Here is a 21,569-nt window from a genome sequence, read left to right on the forward strand (position 1 = left end):
GTTTATTTTTTAAAAACTTTTGTATCAAATAGGTTTTAGTTGTATTATATTTTAATTTGTTTTAAGCCATCTTGGATCTCATACTGGGAGAAAGATGGTATAGAAATTAATTAATTGATCAAATACAAGTGCATTTTTAATAGCAAACAGTCATCTTCCTCTTTATATCAATGAATCAGCTATTTCTTAGAAATGATAATTCAGTTCCAAGTGAGTACACGTTCATATCTTGTGTATCCAGATGGACATATGTTGCCATCGCCAAGGGAATCAAGTCTGCATTGGCTCTGAAAACTGACTATAATTTTTAATGCAACTTGGCTGTTTTTTTTAAAAAAAGCAACTTGGTCCCATATGCCTAAAATACTAGAGTTGCTTACAAAGCCTTCAATAGGAATTGCATCATTTGAATTAAAAAAATACATGGACCATAAAAGCTCTTTCTGATGACTCTCACCTGCATCATGAGAAGCCAGAGCCCTAAGCATTTTGCCAGCACTGCGACGGATGTGTTTCTCTTCATGACATAGCATCTTCATCAGCAGATCAAGGGCACCTGTTTCCTTGAACACACCCATCAATGAAGCGATACTGGCATAGGCACTGAGCACATGGATAGTGTTCAAGATGGACGACTGAGGGACTGTGCTACTGGCCATCTGCCAAGTAGCTCGCTGAACCAGGTTCTTGACATCCTTCTTCATCTCCAAAAGAGAAGCTTCATCCAGTGTGACACCAGGAGATAATATGTGAGATGCTTTCTCCTCCTGCTGTTGACCCTTAGGCTTCCTCTTGCCTAATAATGTTGGGCAGTTGGCATAGACATCATCTGCCGGCATCCACATCAGGATGTTCTCCATTTTGCTTTCTGTCAAAGGGGTACTTGTGCTGCTTCCTGTATCATTTTCTGAGCTGAGAACATGCCAACGAATCAGGTACTCAGTATGCCCATTTTGGCCACAGCGTTGTCGGACTAACTCCTCAGGATAGGCCTGGATCTTGGGTCCAACGTGCACTAGCACATTCCCATTTTGCTTCGCAATCACCATGACAAGGAATACATCTGCTGGACTAAAGATATAAATATGACATACACCTGAAATAAAGTGTACCTAGAAAAGCCGCATTAGTCTGCTGCAGGGGAAAAATAGGATTTTTGAAAAATCCTGTGACACCTTGAAGTCAAATACACATATTATGGCCTAAACGAGCCTTTCCAAGCCTGATGTCTTTCCAGTATGTGGGACTACAGTCAGTGGTGTCATTAGGATAGGTGTCACCCAGAGCGGTAACTCATGGTATCACACACCCCAGACTCCCTCCCATATTAGACCATACAGTAACTTTTTTGTCTTTTTGTATTAATAGCAATGTGACATGTGTGGAACACACTTCTGCAGGGAATTTGATGGGATGACCAAAGAATTAGCACCAAATTTGGAGGGTATATTTGCAATGGCGTGACTTTTAGGGAAAAAAATAGATTTTTAAAGTATGATTTCAAAGAAAAGAAATCGAAGAGAAATATGGGGAAACAGAGGAAAAGGAAAGGAGAATGCATAGGATATAAACATGGACCAGGCATATACTTTGATATAAGAAGCCATTGAGATTTCCAAAAAATATATTTAATCTGATTTAAAATATAAATTATGTGACATATACAAAATTTACTTGTAGGGGTTCCTTGGTGGGATGCCCCATCATTCTAAAAAAGATGGAATGATTAAAGAACTTCTCCAAGGTATGGCAATCATTGTTTGCCATTGAAATATTCCAGAGTCTCTTCCTATAAGTATATAAGGCATCTCACACAATTATAGGGAGCCATATTACAATTCTAAAATAGGTACCATGTACCAATCTCATGGCAAGGCAATAATCTCACTTAGAGGATTCTGGGCATATAGTTCAGTCTCTGAGACTGCAAACCTAAGACTGCATTTTCTTAAAATTAAGACTCACTGAACTCAACAGTGCTTTAAAGTGACATGCATGAGGTTGTATCATTAACCACTATACTGCAATATATACACATAATACTGTGTTTCAATGGTATACAATACTGTCTACTGTACCACTTTTGAGAAGGCTGTCCTAGCTGCAGTCTATAAGTACAATTCAGAGAGCTGGTTCTAGCCTATGACAACCTAGACACCTTTGGACCAGTACTATTATCTTCTTCTGGATAAATCATTCCATTAATATCCAAAGGGATCTTGTAGCAAACTGAAAGGGAGAAGTTGGTAGCATGGTTTTTCATACATTTGAGCTTATCAAGTCTATGAAAACTCATGCCACCAACCTCTCCCTTTCTGTTAGTCTCAAAAGTGCTACAAGATCCCTTTGCATATTGATTTTCCAGATGAACATGGCCATGTCTTTGAAATCTGAAACTACCCCATTAATATCACTCTCAAAGGCCCTATAACATGTCCCTGCCTTCTGAAGCAAAGTAGGGACAAGAGACAGGGCCATTTAATACCTCATTTGGATAACTCTCATAAAATCACAAAATCACAGAGTTGGAAGAGACCCCAAGGGCCATCCAGTCCACCCCCATTCTGCCATGCAAGAATTCACAATCAGATCCCTGACAGATGGCCAACCAGCCTCTGTTTAAAAAACTCCAAAGAAGGAGCCTTCACCACACTCCAAGGCAGTTTGTTCCACTGTCAAAGAGCTCTTACTGTAAGGACATTCCTCCTAACCTTACCTATTCTCTGGAGCAGCAGAAAACAAGCTTGCTCCATCCTCAATATGACATGTCTCCAAATACTTAAACAGGGCTATCATATCACCTCTTAACCTTCTCTTTTCCAGGCTAAACATCCCCAGCTCCCTAAGTCTCTCCTCATAGGGATGGTTTCAGAACCTTCACCATTTTGGTTGTCCTCCTCTGGATACACTTGCGTGTCAACTTCCTTTTTGAATTGTCATGCCCAGAACTGGACGCAGTATTCCAGGTGAGGCCTGACCAAAGAAGAATAGATGGTACTATTACTTCTCTTGATCTAGAGACTACATTTTTATTGATGCAGCCTTTAATTGCATTGGTCTTTGTAGCTGCTGCATCTCACTATTGACTCAAAATGTGGTGGAACCTCCTTCTTTGGAGGTTTTTAAACAGAGGCTGGATGGCCATCTGCTGGGGTTGCTTTGATTGTGAGTTCCTGCATGGCAGAATGGGGTTGGACTGGATGGCCTCTTGGATGGCCACTATGATTCTACAGCTCTTTCCACTAGGCTATATGGTTCTACTTTCCCCCTTTGCATCACTCCCAGGGCGACTCCACAAATGAGAGGAAAGAAAAACAGAAAAGCAAGGCAATTGAGGTGGAATCTCTTTTCCTGTCGCTTGCATCCATTGCTCCGGGTCCTAGTCTCTGGAGCAGCAGAAAACAAGCTTGCTCCCTAAACAGGGCTATCATATCACCCCTTAACCTTCTCCAGGCTAAACATCCCCAGCTCCCTAAATCTCTCTTCATAGGACATGGTTTCCAGAACCTTCACCATTTTGGTGACTCTCCTCTGGTTATGCTCGTTTCTGAGCAAAGGGATGAGTGGTGGGTTTATTTTTGCAGCCTTTCCTTGTAGAAGGGGGCTTCCTTTCTCATGCATGGATCAGGACCACCACTCCTCCCAGCTATGGCACCAAGGAAGGGGGGTCGTCTTCTTCCTCCTCCCTCTCTATCTCCTTTCCACAATCGCCCTTTCATTTTTACCTCTTTCCCTGCTGCCTGTTCCAGCCACTCTCTCCTTCCTTCTGCAAAAGGGCTCCAGAGGAAACCCCTCCTCCACATCTCCCCAAAAAGGTGACCAGCTGCACCCTCTGAACTTTCAAGAGTTCCTGCCTCTCTATGAAGTCCAACTCTATCCTTTTAACCCTCTCCAGACCAACTGGCTGGAACCTAGGAAAAGCTTTCAGCTGCACCTCCTTCAACTTTTAAAACAGGGCTGGGACTAGGCAGGGACCCCTATAGCCCTCCAGGTTATACAAGCTACCATTCCCTCATGCCTCACCACCAGCCAAGCTTGGTAGATGCACCAGGAGGAGGGACAGGCTGGCAGAGGAAGCTGCTGCCCAACCAGGAGTGGGATCTACAGGCTGCCCTCCAGGTCCTGGTGAACTCATATGTGCCTTGCCACAACACTAGCCAAGGTGAAGGAAATTTCAGCCAGGCTCATGATGGCTCTTTGGCACTTCAGAGCTTCAAACAAATGAGTGATGAGCTTTTCCGCGCCACCAAAATGCGGAGAGCTACAACTGAGCCCTCCTGAGCATGGTGAATGCACCAAGAGTAGAAAGAGGCTGGTGTTGGAAGCTGCTGCCCAGACAGTGGCATCACTAAGCGGGTGCGAGGGGTTGTGACTACACCAGGGGACATCCTATGGCAGGTGTGGGACCTACTACCTACAGCCCTCCAGGTTCAGATGAACTACCATTGCTATCATGCCTCACCACCAGCCAAGTTGAAGGAAGTTTAGCCAGGCTCATGAGGGCTTGGTTGTAGCTCCTCTCCTTATGACGATGCTACATGTCATCAACCAAGCTGGCTAAAACTTCCTTCAACTTGGCTGGTGGTGAGGTGAGGCAGGATGGAAATGGTGGTTCATTAGAACCTGGGGCCGTAGGTTCCCCAAGCCTGCTCTAAAGCCTTGTCAGACACCTCCTAGCTTTCCTGCCTCTATCATCACACAGCAGACAGATGGGCAGGATCAAAGGGGGGAAACTTTGCCTCCGGAGGCTGCAAGGTAGCGGGAGAGGCTCCTTCTTCTACCTCGCCTCAGAGATCGCTGTGGTCTTCTCTGGGCACAAGGGAGTCACCCTTTTTCTCAGGGTGCATGCGGTGCGCCCCCCACACACCCGGCTAGTGAAGCCACTGGGTCAGAGTAATAGACAAAAACCCAGTAACAAAGCTGGAGGAGGAGGTTTGACTTTCAACTCTCCTGAAACTCCAGAGCTGTATATTCTTTCTTTCTTCCTTCCTTCCTTCCTTCCGTTTTAATAGATATTTTAATTGTAACATGTTTAATCCTGTTTTAAGGGGGGGAATTTGGGACACAATGTTGTAAATGTGGATTTTAATATGTTATGAGCTGCTTTGATTGTCTAGTTACAGAAAAGTGGGATACAAATAAGTTTTATTTTATTTATTTATTTTAGAGCTTAGAAATAATATTTTTGGACTACAATTTCCAGAATCCTCCAACCAGCATGGTAGCTGGGGGATTTAGTGAGATAGCGTGGTGTAGTGGTTTGAGTGTTCAACTATGACTCTGAAGACTAGGGTTTGAAACCCCACTGACCCATGAAACTCACTGGGTGACCTTGGGCAAGTTACACTCTCTTAGCCTTGGAGGATGGCAATGGCAAACCCCCTCTGAAGAAAATTTGTCAAGAAAACCCTGTGATAGGTTTGTTTTAGGGTCACCATAAGTTGCAAACAACTTGAAGGCACACAACAACAAAGTCCAGGAAAGTTACTTTTCCAAGCTTTGACTAGACATTAGAATAAGGTAAAAATTCACTGACAATCTGATTCTATATAGAATTAGGTGTGCCTACACATTCTGATTTAAATGGACATCGACTTCTCTAACTCTTGCATAGGATTGGGCTGTCAGTGTGTCAGTATCATATCAGAAAGAAATGTCCTCTCTTGTGTGTTTTAGCTCTTAAAGAAAGAACGTACACTGATAGCTGAGCATTCCTGTGTGCAGGTTAAAACAGGTAGGCTTTATTGACCAAATCCCCACTGACAGCAAGAGGCCAGATTTCAATTACGTGAAGAAGCTGTTGGGAGGTACACATAACTCTTCATGGGTGGGAGAGGTCTGATCTTGCGCCCTGCCCACCCTCCTTTCCGATGCCACAGGCCACTACTTGGCCGCTTTCCTAACCACCGATTCCGACCAGCTTTCCCAAGGATTTGCTTGTTGTGGTCAATATTGGAAACTCGCCCCACCGTAGCCATGCAAGTCTCCAACACCTGCAAGAGAGAGACAAGTAACATATCAGATGCTTTCATTACTTGTCTCCATTTCCTGAGTGCTAATATCCATCCTGTTCTGTGCCTTCAACAGTTTTTAATTATGCTCAAACCTTTTAATGAGCTATCTCCTATTTTAATCTAGGGTTTTCATTTGCATTCAGGTTCATGGCTTTCTCCCCCCTTCATGAAAACATCTGCTATTATTATTATTATTATTATCATCATTATTATCATTATTAATTATCATTATCATCATCCTATACTATACTTGCTTCTTCTATTATTTTATTTTTGTGTTAAAGCCATGCTGCAAGAACAGGTCCTAAATATGGAGTGGGGAACACTACTAGGCAGGAACCACTTTTTCACCCCTAAGATAATTTGCAAAGAGCGCCAAGCCTAGAAATATGGTTGTTGTTGTTTGTTTAAATCGAAATTGGAAATATCCAGAAGTCCACTTCTGGTTTCTTTTTCTTTTTTAAATCAAAATCATTGTGCATAACCCCTTTTACACCAAAGCATCAAAGCTGATTACCCAAAAAGTAAATTCAAAGCCCACCATTACTTCCAAGTGACTGCTTTCTCCTTGGTGTTGTTATCTTTTGGACATATTTCTTCCCTATACGTAGTACACCCCAGGCCCACAGGTGTGGGCCCATACAGTAACAATCACTATATCTGTATTGCACATGGAAGAATGCAAAGTCACAAGAACGTAAGAAGCTCTCATGCTGAGTCAGCCTGGATCCATCTAGCTCAGTATTGGATAAAAATGAGTGGATGACATGCAGCATATCAGATGTTGCTGGATTGAAACTCCCAAGTTTATGCAATAGTGAGGAATTATGGAAGATGCACTCCAACAAAACCAGAAGATCTACAGGTTACCCAAACCTGAGCCAGAAAATGGCAATGGCAGTGGCTTCCTACTCCTTCTGGAACGCCTGAGGGAGTTGGGTATAGGGGGCAATGCGCTCCAGTGGCTCAGATCCTACCTCTCGGGCAGGTTCCAGATGGTGAGGCTGGGGGACAGTTGCTCTTCTAGAAAAGAGCTAACATCTGGCATCCTTCAAGGCGCCATCTTGTCCCCCATGCTGTTTAACATTTACATTGAAACAACTGGGAGAGATCATCCGGAGACATGGGGCACGGGGTTATCAGTATGCTGATGACACCCAAATATGCTTCTCTATGTCCCCAACTTCTACAGTGACTAAGGATGACATCTCCCTTCTGAATCCCTGCCTTGAGTTGGTAATGGGCTGGATGAGGAAAAACAAACTCAGGCTGAATCCAGAGAAAAAGGAGGTACTTGCCATAGGATCCTTAGGCCCGGGAAAGGAAATTTGTCAACCACTCCTAGATAGGGTCACACTTCCCCTGAAGGATGAAGTTCGTAGTTTGGGAGTACTTCTGGATCCGTCTCTAGGTTTGTTATCTCAAGTATATGCGACAGCCAAAAGTGCTTGGTATCAACTTCAGTTGATACGCCAACTACGACCCTACCTCGACCGAAAGGACCCTGAAGCTGTAGTACATGCTCTGGTAAACTCTCGTCTTGATTTCTGCAATGCGCTCTACATGGGGCTACCCTTGTATCAAGTTCAGAAGCTCCAATTAGTGCAAAATGCGGCAGCCAGATTGGTCACTGGATCCTTGAGATTTGACCACATAACACCTATTCTGAAAGATCTACACTGGATTCCAATTGGCTTCCGGGCACAATACAAGGTGTTGGTTATTACCTTAAAAGCCCTACATGGCTTGGGCCCGAGTTACTTACGGGAACGCATCTCCCTATACAATCCGCCCCGCACTCTTAGAACAAATGGGAAGAAATTGTTAGAGATGGCAGCATCTAAATATGTTTCTACTTCCCAAAAAGCATTTAGTATAGCTGCCCCCACACTATGGAATGGACTCCCAGAGGAGATCCGCCTTGCTACATCCCTGGAAACTTTCAGGAAGGCGGTTAAGACAGAGCTTTTTCGATGTGTAAACCCACCTGACCTTCTTGAATTACAGACTGTTTCTTTATGGAACGAGAGCATCTGATCCCATGATTGTTGATTTTATGTTTTTAACTGTGGTTTTAACTTGTGTGATAATATTGTAATGTTTTAATTGTATTTTTTAAACTCTGTTGTGATCCCGCCTCGATCCAATTGGGAGAGGCGGGAAGATATAAATAAACCCTATTGTTGTTGTTGTTATTATTATTATTATTATTATTATTATTACCTCTAGATGCTGGCTATCAAACCAGGGCTCTTTAGCAGCTATGTCATGTGCTCTGTTACCAAGCTATGGCCCTTAATTCTGCAAGTCACAATCTGCTTGACAAACAAGAATACGGTAGTCATTATTTTTTGTGGGGCTTTCGGGCTATGTGGCCTTGTTCTAGAAGAGTTTGTTCCTGATGTTTCACCAGTCTGTGACTGGCATCTTCAGAGAAACTGGTCATTGATTAACAGTGCAATCCTACACAGGATCACTCGGATGAGAATCTCACTGTCTATGAAGATATTCTCTATGCAGAATGTCTTCATAGAAGAATGATTAAAATTGCAGCCTAACACGGCACATTTTTAATGTTTCCATTAAACCTTACTAATGCCAAAATATGCTTAATAATTAAACTAACATGCTTTAGATTTATTTCTCAGTTTACATAACACAAACTTCTAAAGATTACTTAAGAAGATGTACAATATTGTGTTTTGGACATATTTCCTCCCCGTATATAGTAAATCCAGCTCTCACAGGTACAGGCATTTCAAAAACAAACAAACAAGCATATAGATCTCTTTAGTCATATGCCTAACCCTTGTATGCTCAACTTTTTATTTTATTTGTAAATAAACAGAACAGAGGGTGCTGATTAGATAGGAAGAGAGCTAGGTTCTTCAAGGATGATGTCCTGAAACATTTAGCTCCTGCCCACTACACTGTCAGCGTCTGAATTCTTCCTAACTTCAGCCCACTCTGTAGTGAGAAGAAAGCTGTTTTTGTTGCCAGTGGAAACCTTTCCGTTTCAGCCTGTGGCAAATACAAGAGAAAGTGCTACAATCTGTACAAGTGAAGAAGAAATGTTAAACTAACTCCTCACCCCACACTTCATGAGATTTTAAGGCAGCTACTTCTAGACAAATGTGTTCCAGAATTAAAGCACCAAATAAATGCCGTCAATCTGACATGCATTCCATACTCCGGTCAATAAGTAGGTACTGTCTTGCCATGAAAGGCCTCGGCATTCCAATCTTCTGCTGATGCTGCATGAAATCCTAAAGTGCTTACCTGCATTTGTCTCTTGGAGGGCAACTGTATGATGGCAGTTCCATTCACTTTCCTTAGCAATACACCACAGGTCCCTGAAACAGCATGCAAGAAGCCATCAGTTGAGTTGCAATACGCTTTGACACAAACTGTAATCCAAGTGGGAGCAACAGGAAAACTATTTCCTCATGGCTTCTTTCTCAACTGTCCCAGTCAGAGCATTGAAAAAGTTATTTTTCTAGACAACAACTCCCAGAACCATCACCCTGCAGTAAGCATGGACTTGTAATGCAAAAAAGAGCATTTCCCCCCAATTTCTGATTCCAATACAAACTTGAACCCAGGAACCATAAAAATAAATTGCCAGCCTGTGAACAGGACCTATTCCACCCCTGTGCTAACCAGATGAGGCCTCTAGAAACAAGCTCCTTCACCCTGACGAGACCTGATAAGTACAGCAACATTTCATGAAAAGATTAGTACAGTGGTGACAACATGAAGCAAATAGTGTCATCTGGCCCTGTTGTGTATTTGCAACATTTACAGAAATGCTGCATTGATCTTTATGACTTCAGTGGATTCAAGGCAGCAAATACAGCATTTCTCTTCCCCCTTTATTCTCACAAAAATCCTGCATGGGAAGTGAAAGGACAACTAATTATGCAGAGTAACCTTCAGAGTGCCAAAGAAGCTAAGCTGGTTCCATTCATCCTCAAAGCTCCTAGAAGTGTAACTTCTTCTGTTAGAAGTACATGGGGAAGGGCAATGAAAGAACAAGAATACCCCAAAAACTATCCCAGTTCTGACCACCTTTCCACTTTGATTCAGCCTTCCAAATTTTGTAGCTTCTATTAAATGCTGACCTGCTGCTCGGATATACTGTGCTCCTTTGCCAGGATGGCTTTCCAAGTTGTTTATCAGCGTCCCTACTGGTAAAGCCCCAACTGGATACGCATCTCCTTCTTTAGCTGAGACTGAAAGACAAAAATTCCATCAACATGTTAACATCTAAAACAGCAAAGATATGGAAACTCAAAGAAAAATAGTAAGGCCTAAGTCAATATGCCAAAACATGAGAAAGAGCCATGGCCTGCCTTTGCTGAATAAATGTATGTGACAGATCCCCTATCCATGTTGATCCTGCAGTCCCAATCTAGGCTGCTATTGTTCACCTTATCCTTCTATGCTTAAACCCCTTTCTATATCTGGTACTGGGTCTGAAGGTGATCCCTATTCTGGACAAGTAGATCTTTGGTTGCTTGGTTCAAGATGGTAGAATTACCAGTCCTCCTTGCTACTTATTAAATTAAAATATCCAAACAGAGGTGCAGAATATAAAAACTCTAAAGTTTCACATTGACCATCAGGTCTTCATGCTGAAGGCCAGAGCTTGGACATAATGGGTCATTGTTGCTGTTGTGTGCCTTCAAGTCATTTCCAACTTGTGGTGACCCTAAGACTAACCTATCATGAGGCTTTCTTGGCAAGTACTGTAACAGTAATTGTAACATGTTTACTTTCTGTGCTAATGAGAGCAAAGCAACTTTCTTTCTTTTTGTTTTAATATTAATGCTAACTCATTATGCACTTTAGTGCAAATAGTAATGTTTACTTTTCCCTAAAATGCTATTTTTAAAGGATTACAGAGGTACGGAAAAATTGCTCTTTTTATTTTTAAGACTTTAAAAGACTGCTTTTGGAAATATGGTCAATTTATATCAATGTATGTGCCATACCCACCTTGCTATCCAGTGTACTTCCCCTACTTTCTTTCTTTTTTCCTCTTTCTTTATAAGCATACTTATAAAAATCAAATAATTTTAAATTAAACTACATTTGAAATTTTAAAAAATTAAATAACAAAATTCACCAAAACAATGCATTAGTAACATGCTACTAACAAATTGACTAGTTCTGACATAGTTGTATGTGTAAATACAAAAAAAAAACCCATGTGTTAATGTGTTCACCGTTTTCATTAATATTTCCAAGCTCTGAAGCCTTAACAAAAAGATCTACTGATCCAGGTTTTCCTGGGTTCCTGTGCAGTTGATTAGTTCAGCATGAAGTACAATGCTAAAACCTTTCCCCAAAACAAAGTGATCTTTGCTATGAACTTAGAGCAATCACAAAGCTCGGTATGGCATTACTGTCTTTGTAATATTTCAGAGGAAAACAGGATTCCATTTTGAACCCAAGCTGTTCACTCTTGCCTGATTCTCCCCGCCACCCATGACATATCAACTATTTACCTGCCATCCTGCCTATGAGTCCTGAAGTTTTTATGATGTCACCAACTTGCATGTTTTCTGTTGCAATGATCCAGCGTTTCCGCTTCCCTCCAGCTACCAGAGCTATATCTGCTGACCTGGTGTGGACAATGACAATTTACATCATCATCATCATCATCATCATTTTACCCACCTCTCCCCAATCCTTGAGACAGGGCACAATATAGATTAAAATACAATATATAATGAATGATTAAACACATAAGTGAAAACATTTAAACATAGGATTAAAAACCATTACACATGAAAATCATCCAGATTAAATAAACTGATGTAAAATTTATAATTTAAAATAGGCTGGGTAGGCATGCTGAAGACATAGGTCTTTAATACTGTTTTAAATCCAGACAGCATATTTAGTTGCCAAATCTCTCCCAGCACTGCACTGGTCAACTGAGACCATCAGACTCACTTTCTACTATCAGAGAAAAATACACTATATAAGTGGGGCACTGCAACAAAATATTTAGTGTTTCCACCACTCCACCCCATTCCACGCATCCTTCAGAACACATGTATATGAATTCTGTGTCCTCAATCTTAATTCGGCTCTTTTAGAGGATGGGGAAAGTGGAAATGAGCCCAGCCCTATCCCCATTAAAACTTTGGATTTCTACATTAATTTCTATGAGTAAATATTACTTCTATCTCTTTAAAAATAAAATTTTCAAAGTGAGCAAGGATAAGACAATCTGTATAACTTTTACATCTACATGCCACTTCTTCCTTCCTAGCCATTCCATTCTGTCTTCCTCATATACTTGGATTCCCCCCCCCTTCAACAGTCAGCCAGCATTCAGTGAGCAATAAGCAAATTCATCAAGTTTCTGCTCACAAACATGGGGTTTTCCCTACATCAGTGATACTCAAACTTTTTACCCTTGGGATTCCCCCCACCCCACCCCCATTTATATGCAGATGTTGTGTGCCCCACACTTGACGTAGTATATGAATAAAAATATTTTGTTTATTTAGTATACATATTTTCATTTACATTCATGTATATTAATATTTTAACATTTTTAAAGAAAATAATATTGTTCAAACTAAAACAGTTTTATTTAAGTAAATTCAGTATTTATCTCAAGGCAGGTTTACATTTTACACATAAAAAAGTTTGGGAAGAGGAGCAGGAGGAGAGATCAGAGCCGCCAAGTCTTGCACCCATCTACAGCAACTCTCATGCAGCCCCAAGGGTCCTGCCCCACTGTTTGAGAACAACTACCCTTAATAATTTCTGTAGTCCTAGAAATCTTGGAATTACTTCTCATCTGCTGAAAGCTCTCTCTTATGTGTTGTATAAGAGCACCTGGAGAACTCAGCTGGAATTTGAATGTAAGTAACTTTTTAGGCTGCTTTTAAAGAAACTGAATGTTACTCACCTGCATGGATCATAGCGGACTTGAATCACTTTCTCCTCGAATGGACCAGGTTCTGTCCCATCTTGATAGTTCAGCCTTCGGAAATCAATCATACGATAGCACTGCTTTCTTCCTCCCCCAATTCCATGCACACTGATACGTCCTTATGGTAGACAAAGCGCTTACTACTACTTATATATGGTATGTGAATATTACAATCAAATAAATGATAAGCAAAAACTCTTGAAGGTTGTCTCTGCCAACCTTCCTACTTCTATGAAAGTTGCCAAAAATTAGGCTGACTAAAGGCAAGGCCTAGAGAGAAAGAACGGACTAAATGTTTCTAGGTTTCGAAAACTGTCTTTCTGGCTCCTGAGTTACATTTTAAGAAAAATGTAATTGAGGTTTAGAAACAAAAGGGAAAAGGAGCCCATATCAAAATATAGGTTTACTGAAGAACAATAAATCTAACGTGTGTCTGAATACTGAATTTGTCAGATTAATACTGAGAATATTGAACTCAATATTCTTATGAGACTATAAATCCAAAAATGAAAATATAGTCAAGAAAGAGTGTGTGCACAGACTAATGTCTTTGAATTGGGAAGCCAATGACCATGCTAGCTGGGAATGATTGAAGATACAGTGAAGAACATCATGAGAATGCTGGGTTAGAAAGACTGCCGTAAGTTATTATGAAGGGTTGTTGTTGTTGTTGTTATTTTATATCCCACCTTTCTCCCTATAATGGGGCTCAAGGCAGCTAACAACATATTTAAAACAATAGAAATTAAAAACAATACAAGAGCATTGATAAAAATATAATACTATATATAAAAGACTATATACAAACCTTAAAAACAGTACTGCACAGCATTAAAGCCCAACCAGTGTATACAAGCCTGATGGCACAAAAATGTTTTGACCAGCCAAGAGAAGGACAGCAAGGGCAGGGCCATCCAGGCCTCTCCACACTGTGATTTCCAAAGGCTGGGAGCAGTCACCAAGAAGGTCCTCTCCGTTACCACCAAATGAGTCTGAGAAGGTGATGAGAGAGTGAAAATGGCCTCTCCAAATGATCTTAGAGCTCTAATGAGTTCATAAAGGGAGATAAAGCCCTTCAAATAACCTAGACCCAATCCATGTAGAGCTTTATAGGTCAAAACCAGCATTTTGAATTGTGCCCAGAAACAGACCATCAGCTACTACTACTAAGTAAATTAGATATGTAATAATGAGTAAATAGCTAGTATAGTAACCAATAGGTGAAGGGATAAGACTTGGTTTGTTGGTATAAGATAAAAGAGGATGTAGGATATATACAGTTTTAGTAACTAAGCAAGAGAGTTAGGATTAATATGAGGTAAAGAGATATTTGAGTGACTTCATGGGGAATTCAAAAGAATAGCTAAGAGTTCAGCAACACTGTGAACAATAAGGGGGGAGGGAGGGGGGAGAGAAGAACAATGTGAATGATTATATTGATCATAATGATTGTATATGTTGGAATGCATAGATTTTCTTCTATTTTATGGTTTAAAATTCAATAAAGATCAATGGGAAAAAAAAAAGAAAGAAACAGACCATCAGTTAATGGAGCTGTTGAAGCAAGGGAGTTATGTGCTCCTTGTAGCCAGCCCCAGTTAACAACCTGGCTAAAGCTCTTCAAGCCAAATGAAGTTTATAAGTACTTTTCTAATGCAGAATGCATTACAATCATCCAAACAGGATATAACCAATAACCGATATATGGGATATAAATGAACAAACAGTTTCATCTATATACCGCTTCATACTGAACTAACAGTGTCTAAGTGGTTTACAAGTATAAGCTAATTGCCCCCAACAAGCTGGGTACTCATTTTAGTGACCTTGGAAGGATGCAAGCCTGAGTCAAGCTTGAGCCCTTTTGCTGGTATTGAACTCGCAACCTTATGGTTTTGAGTGAGTGGCTGCAGTAAACAGGATATTGCCAATGCATGTACCACTACAGTGAAATTTAAAATAATAATGTTGATTTTTTTTAAGTGCATCACTTGCCATTGGAGAATGACAGTATAAAAATTGGGTTTGATATTATTTTCCTTCCTGTCTGATCTTTCGTTATGTAAGGGAATGCCAATAATCACAGCCCAAAAGAGAAGAGAGAGCCAGTGCAATGGGACTTTGTCATTGGAGGCTTCTGCCTCCAATAAAGGTAAAGCATTTTTTTTCTAATATTGGCACTGATTGGCATGCTTTACTGCTACACCACCTAAGGTTTTCCTGATGCAAAACATGAAGACTTCTTCAGAAATTCAATGTTCTCTACCTACATAGGAGTCTGTGGGTTCACGAAGGAAGGAGACATGCTGCATTCCAAGGAAACATCTTCTTTGAATTGCAAAAGGACATTAAATTTCCTTGACTTTGAAAATCTACCAGTGACCACATGGGATGTACCAGCCTGCAGATAGCCCTCCTTACCATTTGAACTAAGACCAGAAACAGAAAATGTAGGCCTATGACTAACATCTTCAATTTCTTTCTCCTGTTTGCCTGATGAAGAAGCCAGTGTGACTTTACAGCGCTTTATAAATAAAGATTAATAATAATAATAATAACTTCAAATGCTTGCAACATGTAATTGTGCATTTTGGTTGGCTCAATAAAGGTATCATTATTTGGATGTTATTGTACACAGCCCAAAAAGTTATAGTTTTGGACTGCAACTACTCCAAGAATCTCTCATCCATCTAACTGGAAGGTAATGGGAGTCATAGTCTTAAAAAGGAACTTTCCCAAACTGTGGTTGACCTGCAACTCAAGGCATACCTGTGTGATCTCGGCCACCTGTCTTTCTTTTGGGAATGGGCTTGATTGTATACTTCGTTCTGCATTTCCACAGCATATCTCGAGCAGACATCACCACAGAAGTCCCGATTTCACGGTGGGTTTGGAATTGACTAGCAAGATGAATGGGCTTAGAAGATGCAGGTATCTAGCAAATACAGAAAACAAAAAACAGGCAGTTACTAAACTGAAAACTCTATGGGAAAGCTCTTTGATCCCTAAGGCCAAAATTGTGTAAAAGAAGTCTGGGTGAGGAGGGAGGGCTTCGTTCCACTTATGGGCAGAACAAAAAGAAGTGGAACCAAAAATAATAGTATTGCATATTTTAAAACTCTCACTACCAGTCAGTTAGCTTTAGGAGGGGCATTTCAACCGTTTAGAATAGAGAGAAAACCCACCAAACCATGGTCTCATGTTTGGAGAAGCCCAGAGGGCTGGATTAAGATGCTCAGTAGGGACAAATTCAACCATTGCACCAGAGGTTCCCCATTCGTGTTCTATCTGAATTCCCAAATCCAGGGTATGAATTACATAATTCTGAATCTACAATATTACAAGCTTTTTGTTGTTTATAATGTTTTAGGCATTGAAATTTGGAGACAAACCTCTTGGCAAAGACCCACAAATTTTCTATTGTGGCTTGTTCAAACAATTCATGCAAAATACAGAGTCTATAAGAATAAAGGGTCACAAGCTGCTTTCCATTAAAGTTCATGATAGGGCAGGCTGTTGTTGTCTGCCTTCAAGTAAACTTCAAGTAAACTTCACTATACTGTACAGAAATTCTATGAACGAGAGGCCTCCAATAGCACTGGTCATCAGCTGCCTTGCTGGGGTCTTACAAACTTGTCTGTGCTTCCTTTGAGTTAACAGGGCAGGCACTGAACTTTAAAAATGAAAGATAATTATAATAAACTTTTTAAAGGTCACATGCTTCACAGCAAATATTGTTTTACTTGCTTCTAAATGTGTGAAATAGGGTTAAGGGATCTTTATTATCAATCTGCATGTCAGACCCCAATGCTAAAACAGAACTGGTTTCAAGACTAAGCCCTAATGGAAACCAATTTAGACCATCATGTGATTTTGCCATTTTATATGAGAGACAGCATTTTATTGCTCCACTGTATATAATGGGACTTGAGCATCCACAGATTTAGGTATTCATGGGGGGAGAGGGTTTCCTGGAACCAAACCACAGCAAATACCAAGGGCCCACTGTACATTGGAACTAGAATTGTGAGATATAGATCTCTAAAATAATAAACAAATAGTCTTAGAAGAACACAAAAGCCATGTTGAGTCAGACCGAAGGCCTGCCTCATCCATAATCTTTCCAGATAATGGCCACCCAGTTGCATATGAGAAGCTTGCCAACAGGATAACACCTTCTTTTTTGCATTTCCTAGTTGCCAACATACAGGTTCATCCTACTTCAGATACTGTAGGTATCATAAATCCACCCAGACCAGTAGTCAGTGTTTGCTGTTTCCTCCACAGATCCGTCTTAATTCCTTTTCAAAGCCATCCAAGTTGTCAACCATCACTACATCTTGTGGTAGTAAACACCACAGTTTAGCCATGCACTGTGTGAAGCAGTGTTGCAAGAAGTGATATATATATAGCCATCCTTATCTTCCATGAATTCATCTAATCCCCCGGAGCCAAAAAAAGGATGAGGTTGTCTTACCTGTGTGAGGTGAGGACTGGAAGACAGCAGCAGTGACCTAAAGGTCTGGATCAAGCCTGACAGAGCCATACCAGAAACACTTGTTCCCTACTGCAGAATAGAAAAAATAAAATAAAAGGGAAAGAGAGAGAGAGTGCAGGTTAGCAGTTTATAGATTCTTTATATAAGAAAAGATGAGCAATAAAGGGTATCAGCAAGGATACCAGACAAGGATTAAGTGTTTTTAACTTAGGAAAATGTCAGAACCATTGCTCCTTTGCACAGGGCCCAAATGGAATCGATGGACAATTACTGTTTAGTGCAGCGATTCCCGAACTTTAGTCTTCCAGGTGTTTTGGACTTCGGTTCCCAGAAGCCCCAACCAACTTGACCAACATTCAGGAATTTTGGGAGCTTAAGTCCAAAACATCTGGAGGACCAAAGTTTGGGAAGCACTGGGATGGGGGCTCTCTGTTTGCCTGGGGGCCAAATTCAATTTCAGAGAGGTTTGGGGAGGGGGCATTCTACTGGTGGGTGGGATGGAAAGATGTGACCAAAAATACCATAATATTTTAATTTAAAACTCTTACTGCCAGTAATTGAACACTAGGAGAGGAATTTCAACCTTTTAGAATGTGGGAAGAGGAGCTAGGAAGCCACCAAATATGCTGTCCTGAGCAAAGAAACATAAGAATGTCCAGAGGGCAAGATTGAGACCCCAGGAGGGCCAGATTGCGCCTTAGGACCTGAAGGTCCCAAACCCTGTTCTGTTTGAATTCCAAAATCTAGAAGGTGGATGAAGCACTTCCACAATCTTACCACCTATTTTTTTACAGTCAGCTTTGAACCATCCACGGCTTGAAAATATTCAAAAATATAAATTCCAAAAAGCAAACCTTGAATTTGGCAATTTTATATAAGATACCATTTTACTATGCCACTGTGTTTAACAGGAGTTGAGCATCCATGGATTTTGGTATTCATAGGGGTCCTGGAACCAAAGCGTAGTGGATACCAAGGCTTTAGAGATGTGGTAATGAAATCAAGAAAGAAGCTCCATGGCAGACTTGCAAGTCTTTGCTTTAGTGATCCTGAGTGGGAATTTGATAACAGCTCCTCCAGGTCATTGACAAATGGAGGTCGAAAACATACTGCAGAAATAATCTAGTTTGAGATCCATGCTAGGGAATTCTGGGAACTGTAGTCTTGAGGGACATTTAGCCTTCTCTGTCAGAGAGCTCTGGTGCCATAACAAGCTACAATTCCCAGGATCCCCTAGCACTGAGCCAGGGCAGATAAAGCGGTCTCAAACTGGATTATTTCTGCAGTGTGTTTTGGTCTAGAGCTTCAACAAACCAGATTTTCAACAACCAAGAGACCTCTATATGTCTCAGCCTACAATTCCTATAATTCCCAGCCAGCATGGTACCCACAACTAGTCTACATCCATCTGTGAAAAGCTGCTCTCCCCACTACACCACCACAAGACAGAGGATAATGCAGCACTAGATAGCACTACACTGTTACAGAGCTATTACAGTTGACCCTCCACATTTGCAGCTTTCATTTTTGTCACTTTTTGATTATTGGCGGATTTGATCGATGTGTTCTCTCTAGGAATCTCTAGGTCCTCCTGGGTGACCCTACGGTCAACATTCACCAGAAGCTGCGCTAGAGGACCTAGAGATTCCTATGGAGAACACTTCTCTAGGCAGTTGTAGGTCCTCCACTATGGTCAGCCTCTAGCAGAGGTTGACCACAGGCTTGCCCTGGAGAACCTAAAGATTCCTAAAGTATTCTTTCACGTTTTTAAAAAGTCTTTTTTTTATTTGCAGTTTTTCCACTTTCATAGGTGGACTCCTAACTCCAGTGAATATGAAGGGCCGATTGTATTCCACTTTTACTGCTATGGCTACCTCCTGTGGTGTTCTGGGATTTGCAGTTTAGGGAAGGGCATTTAGAATTCTCAGTCAGAGGTCTTAGGCTTCTCTGAACTACAAACCCCAGAAGGCCACTGGAGGCAGCCACAGCAGTAAAAATGGAATAATAGTGCTAGAACAGAGCAGTGTGGTATCCTCCAGAGAGGACTGAGGAAGGAACTTGAAGAAAGCTATCTGGCAATTTATCTCAATGAGACTTATTCCTGAGATGTAAGATTTCTGAGAAGATTCTGCAATTAATACATTACATTTAAATCCCATGTACACTTAGTCTGCGACTCTGCGATAAATATATTTAATTGAAATTCCATGCATACTAAATTTGGGACTCTGTAATAAATACATTTAAATAAATCCCATGCACACTTACCTTGGACTCTGCAATAAATACATTTAAATAAATCCCATGCATACTAAACATGGGATCCTGCAATAAATATATTTAAATAAATCCCATGTACAATTAACCAGGGTCTATGCAACAAATACATTTAAATAAGTCCCATACACACTTACCTGGGACTATGCAATAAATACATTTCATTGAAATCCCACGTACACTAATCTGGGACTATGCAATGAATACATTTAATTTAAATCGCATGTGCACTTACCTTGGGGCTCTGCAATAAATACATGTAAATAAATCCCATGCCTCCTAAACCTGAGACGTTACAATAAACACATTTCATGTAACTTCCATGTCCGCTTACCTGGGAGTAAGGTTTGCTGAAAAGAAGGAGGCTTTACTGTGAAGTGGGCATGAGGCTAGTTATGACCAGGGGGGATATGCCCTCCCAGGCTGCAGAGATTTCCCCCTCTGGGACTGTGAACAAGCCCCACAAAAGACTCTCTGAGACAAGGAAGAGTTGCAGTCACCTCCAGTGCCCCCCTAAGAGCCCATGCTGCTTCCTTTACCCTTCATTTCTGGTCTGCCTAGGGAGCATGCGCGAAACGCTCCTGGGCGGAGCCTAGGCAGGAAGGCTGAAGGCCTAGAATGGAAGAGTTGGAGTCTGAGACCTGGGTTCGAATCCCTGCTAGTGCTACGCAGTGGGCAAGTCACACTCTCTCAGCCTCAGAGGGAGGCAAAGGCAAAAAACCCCACAACATTATGAACATGTCTTGTAAAAAAAACCCATGCCTTAGGGCTGCTGCCACACTGCAGCCAATAAAGCAGTTTGATACCACTTTAACTTTCATGGCTCAATGTGGTGCAATTCTGGGAACTGTAGTTTTGTGAGAGATTTAGCTTTCTTGGTCAGAGAGGTTTGGTGCTACAGTAAACTAAAGCTGTCCCAGAATTCCATAGCAAGGGCTGCGTAAACACTGCAGAAATAACCCGGTTTGACACCACTTTAACTGCCTGGCTCAGTGCTAGGGAACCCTGGCAACTGTAGTTTGCTGTGGCACCAGGGCGCTCTGTCAGAGGCTAAACGTCTCACCAAAACTACAGCTCCCACAATTCCATAGCATTGAGCCATGGCTGTTGAAGCAGTGTCAGCCTGGATTACTTCTGCAGTTTTGTGAGGCATTTAGCCATCTCTGTCAGCGAGCTCTGGTGCCACAACAAAGCATACTTCCCAGAATTCCATAGCACTGAGCCATGGATGTTACAGCGGTGTCAAACTGCAGTCACAGATACATAATAATGACCATTCAGTCAAGTTATGGGGTGCAATTCTCTAGGACCCTCTAGGTCCTCCAATACAACTCTGCCAGAAGTTGGCCATAGAGTTGCGTTGCAGAACTAGAAGTTCCTAGAGAAAACACCTCTCTAGGCATTTGTAGGTCCTCCAGCATGATTCTATGATCAACTCTGACAGGGGTTGACCATAGAGTTGCACTGGAGGACCTGGAGATTCCTAGAGAGGTGTTCTCTGAGGTATGACGAATACTGTTTTATTATTTATGGTTTTTCCACATCCACTGGGGTCCTTCACCTCTAACCCAGCGAACGCGGGACCACTGTGTGAGAAGCTTGGCTTCGCCCTATTCCCCAAACAGTGCTCTTTAAGGGCTTTTGGACTTCAGCTCCCAGAAACCCAGACTATGGGCCAACATGGCTGAGGCTTCTGGGAGATGTAGTTCAAAACTCCCCCTCCCCTCAGGCATGCCCCGGTGGATGCTGGGCAACCGTCATCCTGGGCGAGGCGGCCGCCATGTTGGAGTTAAAGGGGCTGCGGCGAGAAAGGGGGCGGGGCTAC

General features: G+C 41.5%; 2 protein-coding genes across 3 annotated transcripts in view; both read right to left on the reverse strand.

The window, feature by feature from the left end:
• The window catches only part of LOC149310511 (cullin-9-like), a 39,095-nt gene extending 35,300 nt beyond the window's left edge, over positions 1–3,795 (reverse strand). For both annotated transcript variants that reach the window (XM_089529107.1, XM_089529106.1), the window contains exons 1-2: positions 3,726–3,795; positions 458–1,071 (exon numbers count right to left, since the gene is read on the reverse strand). In XM_089529107.1, coding sequence (XP_089385233.1) covers positions 458–1,049 — 592 coding nt within the window. In that variant the 5' untranslated portion in view covers positions 1,050–1,071; positions 3,726–3,795. The remainder of the gene's footprint in view (positions 1–457; positions 1,072–3,725) is intronic.
• Positions 3,796–5,719: 1,924 nt separating this feature from the next.
• Positions 5,720–21,498, reverse strand: MRPL2 (mitochondrial ribosomal protein L2). Its single transcript, XM_089529115.1, has 9 exons — positions 21,306–21,498; positions 20,079–20,357; positions 17,447–17,536; positions 15,739–15,904; positions 12,946–13,087; positions 11,525–11,640; positions 10,136–10,246; positions 9,294–9,367; positions 5,720–5,993 (listed from the first exon to the last, which is right to left on the reverse strand). The coding sequence occupies exons 3-9, from the start codon at positions 17,513–17,515 to the stop codon at positions 5,781–5,783; spliced, it is 891 nt and encodes a 296-aa protein (XP_089385241.1). The 5' UTR covers positions 17,516–17,536; positions 20,079–20,357; positions 21,306–21,498; the 3' UTR covers positions 5,720–5,780.
• Positions 21,499–21,569: the final 71 nt, after the last annotated feature.

Source organism: Sceloporus occidentalis, unplaced genomic scaffold, assembly GCF_023333645.1.
Source record: "Sceloporus occidentalis isolate IW3139 unplaced genomic scaffold, rSceOcc1.0.p SCAF_6, whole genome shotgun sequence".
In the NCBI taxonomy this organism is placed as follows: Eukaryota; Metazoa; Chordata; class Lepidosauria; order Squamata; family Phrynosomatidae; genus Sceloporus; species Sceloporus occidentalis.